The 6,000-nt window shown below is 42.4% G+C and overlaps 1 protein-coding gene across 1 annotated transcript in view; it reads right to left on the minus strand.

Annotated features, from left to right (window-relative positions):
- Positions 1-2,176: 2,176 nt before the first annotated feature.
- lars2 (leucyl-tRNA synthetase 2, mitochondrial) overlaps positions 2,177-6,000 on the minus strand; it is a gene marked incomplete at its 3' end in the record, with an annotated part of 34,200 nt that continues 30,376 nt past the window's right edge. Inside the window, exons 19-22 of the mRNA XM_083899198.1 lie at positions 5,358-5,435; positions 5,157-5,268; positions 3,945-4,072; positions 2,177-2,356 (exon numbers count right to left, since the gene is read on the minus strand). Coding sequence (XP_083755324.1) covers positions 2,177-2,356; positions 3,945-4,072; positions 5,157-5,268; positions 5,358-5,435 — 498 coding nt within the window. The remainder of the gene's footprint in view (positions 2,357-3,944; positions 4,073-5,156; positions 5,269-5,357; positions 5,436-6,000) is intronic.

Consider the following 6,000-nt stretch of genomic DNA (forward strand, 5'->3'; position numbering starts at 1 on the left):
GCTGTGCACTCCACCCTTTTTTTTTTTTCCACCGGCAGTTTCTCCAGAGGCACGAGGGTGATTTTCTAGAACTCGTCAAAAAAAAACCAAATCACTCCGTACATCTCATGTGTAAGAAATCCAGTCTGTGGTCTGAAGACAAAGTGAGTCACTGTGGTATATACTGTTGCCTATTCAATAATCCTTGTCGTCATGGAAACTGTGAGGCTGACAAAAAGTGTCAAATGACTTCAGGGGACTGTCGGTGACAAAATTAATTAGAGGAAATTCATCATAATGCCTCAGAAACTCCATTTACAAAAGACCACTGTTCAGAAATATCCGATATTCTATCAAACGTGAGGTACGTTCAGTCCAGGGAAGAATTCCCCGGCACGTCAGACTCAACCAGCGGTGGCTAAGCTGTTGCTCTGTACAGTGACACTGCAAATTCATTATATTGTGCAGGTCAGTTCAAGTTCAGACATGTTTAGGAGTTTGGTAATGTGAGGCAGCAAAGTGAGAAGGCAGGTGCGAAATGAGCTGCAGAAATAACACAGAAATGAAAAAAAAAAAAAACACAACAAAGATGAGGCGATTGAAACACAAAGCCATTCCAAGTTTTTGCAGTGAGAGCATCTGGCTGAGATGAAACTCACAGAACCTGAGAATGTGCTGAAAAATTACTCGCACAGCTTTCTCCTCCCTTCTCTTATTCCTGGTTTCTCTTCCTGTTATTCTGTCTCTCACGAGAGCCTTTTCCTGTCACCTGATGTTCAGAGATAGAACAGAGGAATATGAAAAGGGTTTGGGTATCAGCGAGGAATGCTTTGATTTCCGTTCTGTCCGCGCATTCTTTAATAATGGGAGATAATAAACGTGAATAACTGGCATAACAAGACACAGCGTGGTTTTATCAGTCACGAGCTGATGTAAAAAATAAAAAGCACTTCCTCAAATTGGAGCTGATCTTGCAAAAAAAATGTGTCAGTTTTTCAAAGAGATGCCATTCCTTCTTGTTCATTCACACAGTGATACCAGAGAACTACTGAAACACTGAGACAAAGGCAACACCGTCAATGAAGGACAAGCGTGCGCACAGATCACAAAACAGCTTAGTCACACAGCCTTTACAGAGTTAGGCCATGCAGAGGTGAACACAGGGATACATTTCAGTGCTCATGTGGTTCATGTGATCTGCAGTGCTAAACGCAGAGTCATGTTGGCCCAACTTTGAGCCGCTGTATACACACACACACACACACACACACACATACAGTGGCAGGTTGAAAATCCTTTGCTGGAAATTTCCCCCACAGGCCTTCAGATGCCGAGGAGTCCAGACGCCAAACAACAGCGCATGCATGGAGCTCAGTGGCTAAAAGTGGCACCACAGAGCAGACGGGCTTCCAGGGCAGAGGTGTGAAGCACTGGTGCTGGGTGAGACGCTGGAAGTGATGGGGAAATGTGAATGATAACGAGAATCTGAAGTGGTGTTTGCGCTCATGGGAGTTTGTCAAGGCCAAAATGCAAGTGCACAATATCACATGGCAATTAATGAAAGATACTGGAGAAGAAAGGGCTGAAAGTCACTGCTCGTTGAGTCTTTTATTAAAAAGAGAAAAATATAAATACAATGTCTTCAGACATATTTACAAGGAAGTTTTGAGATTTCATATAAACGGACTCTAGTCTTGAAGGTCCAATGTGTAACATTTAGGAGGTTTTTAGGCAGAAAATTAAGAAAGTATGTTTGTTATAAGTGTAACAATCACAAAAAAAATGTTTTTCATGGTCTTAGAATAAGCCCTTCATATGTAATATGGGCAAGGGCCTTTTTATGGAGGTTGCCCTCTTGTGCCGCCATGATTCTCCAGGAAGTGTTTCACACATTGAAGAGGAAGGCAACGATTCAAACTCAGGGTGCTTTCACACCTACAGCATTTGTGTTTGGTCCCTTTGGTTCGGTTCGTTTGCGTAGGTGTGAATGTAATCTCGGTGCGCATCAAATAAACCGGACTATAGGTGTGAAAGAGCCCTAAGAAGAACGATATTTCTGGGATGCAAAGGCCATCGTAGATCCCTGACAAACTAAAAGTGAGGGGTGAGTCTGTATTCTGACAATAAGCGGTCACAAATGTTCACACATTGACAAATAGGAATCTACAATCTACAAATCGACCAATTACAAAGGAAGTCACTCATCAATGAGGAAGTTGATGAGTGAAGTCCTGGGAGACAGGATGGCTCTTTTGATGTCACGCTCGCTGAGTAGCTTCTGTCCAAGCGGGCTTTCCAGGATCAGCTGCTGCACCTTCTCTGTGTCTTTGGACACTTGCAGTGGCACCGTCACGGTCCCACAGGCCTTGTTGTTTATCTGAGGGTGAGAATTTACAGGTCGAAAGATGCGAGACGTTACAAAACTGTTCATCTAATGAAGGTTGTGTAGCATGACAAACTGCAGGCCCAACGCTCCTTTCCTTTCTGAACATCCCAAAATAAAGAGACTCTTTTTCTTCCACATATACACATAGTTAGTGGTAGGTATGGGAAGGGCACTAGGCCGTGTATGTTTAGAAGCAAGTGTATGCGCGCACATGGTGCATGAGATTTCGTCTCTGGAAGTGGTTGAAAATTAATGGTGTGTGCGTGCGTGTGTGTGTGTGCGTGTGTGTGTGTGTGTGTGCGTGTGTGTGTGTGTGTGTGTGTGTGTGTGTGTGTGTGTGCGCGTGTGTGTGCGTGTGCGTGCGTGTGTGTGTGTGTCCAAGGCTGCTCCGTCTTCGCCTCCCATCTGGGACAAACCCAAGTACATGATTAGAGGACAGACGGAGTAAGTTTGCCTCCACAAGGCGGAGAAAGCCCACAACAGAGAGCAGCGGCATTCATCAACAAGCACTGGGAGATCAAATATATAAATATGTTGTACTGTCCGCATTCATGTGTGTGCATGTTTGTGCGTTAGGGGACAGTGTGTGTATGGAACAATGACATTTGTGCATAAAAGGCAAGGAAGGAAGGAAAATAAGAGTAGAAAGAAAAGACAGACATAAAAGTGTGGGAGGGAGCATTAACTTCATTTTCATTTATGTCTCATCTGTTCTTCAGATTGCAAAGTGGAGAATCCAAGTGACAGACACGTGTTATTTGTGTGTGTGTGTTAGTGTGTTTGTGTGTGTGTGTGTGAGAGAGAGAATATGAAGCTGTGATAGGAAAGCTCAGTAAAATGCTCCTGAACCAGCTCCAAGAATCACACTGGCACATGGACGCACACAAACAGGAAACCCACGTGAACATGTCAGTCTTCATGCTGCTCTGGACATCGGCTCATTTAATAGATTAAAGCTCAAACTGATTTGATCTGACTGAAAGAAGCCAATAATCCCCTTAAATTTGAACTTCTTTTTTTTTCCAAATATTGATAGAATGAATTCCCTTGTCCCCTACAACAATGTTATCTGTTGGATCTAATTGCACAAGCTTAACCTTAAACAAAAGTAGCATCTTCACATGGAGACCTCAAGTTTTATAGCAACAATAATCCAAAGGGGTTAGAAAAGAAATAATCACACGCATGTCTTTTCAGTTTATTTCCTGGAGCCCCACCCTAAACTTAACCAAACTCTAACCCTTGACCTTAAATGTAGCATTTTCCTAAGAGGGGACACAGATTTGGTCCTCAGTTGAACAGTTGTCCCTGATTTAAAGATTTTTTTTTCTCTTATTTTTGTCTCCAAATGTAGGCGATGATACATACACACACAAGAAAAAAGAAAAAAAACCACACACACACACACACTAATCACAGGCTCGCTTGAAAATTACAGACTTTGAATCCAATCATGGAACTACGAGTTGAGTGAAAATGCCACTCGATCCAAGAACAAATAATGTGTACAACATTATGGGCAATGGCCTGTCACTGAGGGAAAATAGTGAAGATTGTGTGTGTGTCTGTGTGATCCTACCAGTACAGACAGCTCCACAAAGTCAGGGGCCTGCAGGTACTCGGGGTCCACAGTCGGCCAGTTCTGTTGCAGAACATCTCCTCCATGCTGGATGATGGGAGTGAGGGGGTTTTTCACTTGGCAAAGACCTGGGAGAAACCGGGGAGGAAACTCAGAAGGCCGTCACTGACTATACAATACTGTGACACACATTTAACACATGGTTCCTGTCATTTTTTAAGCAGCTTTTCTGTATTTGTATTTTATTTTTACTTATGTTGTGTTGTTTTATTTCAAAGAAAGGTAAAAAATAAATAAAAAATAAACTAGCTATCTGACCAACATCCCACTGGAGGAGCAAGGGAAGGATGTGAACTTCCTCTATCCTGCGTTGCGTAAAATTACAAACAAGAGTTGGAGAAAGTTCAACGTGACTGAGAGAGAGGTCCGAGCAGAGGTCATGTGTCTCTCTCTAGTATTTCCTGTTTATAAGGCAGGTTTAAAACTACATATGTACACAAGCCTTTCCGGCTATCAGCTGGACATTATGTTATTGTTCTGACAGCCGAGTGCAGAAAGTCTTGAGGACAAGTGTCACTGACAATAAGGGGATGTCCTCCAGGCCACAACAGAGACAGGTTTCTATATACAAAGGATGAAAGGTGACGCCACATTTCTATAGTTTGTTTTTCTACACTGGGTCAGAGGTCATTTTAGATTAGAGGTATGGCGGATTTGTTTAGTATTTGATTCTGATTGTTAATACTGTTACTGGTATTACAGATTATCTGCAGGTTTCAAATTTAAGACCTTTTTAATGCCACCTTGAATGAAATTTAAAACTGAAAACACAAAAAAAAATAGGCCATATTTGGGGGATCCCGCTGTATTAAAATCTAAGCATAGCATGTGTATCATTCAATGAGACTCCTTTAAGTTTACTTTTTGTCTGTTTATTGAGCTGTTTGTACAAGTATTGTATTTAGACCAGCATATACATTTTTTAAATTAATTTAAGACATTTTAAGGCCTTCATTTTAGACACATGAATTTAAGACTTGTTAAGGATGCGCAGACACCCTGTATTAGATCAGCAGAAACAAACTATAGACGGTTTATAAAAAAAAAAAAAACCATTGCAATACAAACTCTGATTATAAAGCCTCAAGAGTTGCGATTTGAATGCATTTACCCTTGTGCTTGTCATTTGTTAATAGTTTGCAGGTCACTTACCTGACCACAGTTCAGAAGCAAGGTGAGGGGCCATGGGTGCAGTCATCATCACCAGCGAGGCCAGCGCCTCCTCAAACTCCACACTGTGCTGCACCACTCTGACTGTCGCACTCTAAACACACACAAACACATGGAATAATGTGATTCAAGTGATAGAAGTGATTTATTTTTATGCAACACAGGAGGGGGGGGGGCACTCACAGCCAATGTATTGGTCAATCCCATCAGACGTGATATGGCTGCATTGAACAGGAAATCTTCCGTGAAGTGCGACGTCACCTAAGGAAAAGAAACAAGTGATTTATTTATTTATTTATTTTTGATTTACTAAACGACGTCAAGTCCCAGACACACAGATGTTTCCAGAGTGTAAATCTGAAGAATCATCTGTGTGTAACAGGTGAAAGCACAACACAATGTCAGCCTCCGCCTGCTTAGCCTCCTGGGAAGAAAAACCCATTTGGGGAAGGCCTGAGGGAGGTGGAGGTCGATCACTGAGGCTTTTCTGATGGGCAGATCAAAGCTCAACCTTGGCTTTGGAGGCTTATGTCAAACAGCCTGAGGTCCTTTAAAAGCACAGGCACTGAGGGGTGAGGAGAGAGTATCCAACCTAGCAACCAAAGTAAGGCTATTTATAAACAGTGAGAAGAGACAGGGTGGATTTAAAATCAATTTCCATCCCCTTCCTCTCTTTACTCTCGACTGTGGGGGTTTCAGGTTGCAGTGAGTGTTCACTGTTGGCTGGAACTCAGGACCATGTGCTGCCAGACTGTGTGACGAGGACAGATAACTGCTATGACAAGTCAACATTCAGTATCTTGTTACTTGATATTGTTGCTTTCAA

The sequence above is a fragment of the Microchirus variegatus genome, assembly GCF_963457635.1.
Source record: "Microchirus variegatus genome assembly, chromosome: 1".
Lineage (NCBI taxonomy): Eukaryota > Metazoa > Chordata > Actinopteri > Pleuronectiformes > Soleidae > Microchirus > Microchirus variegatus.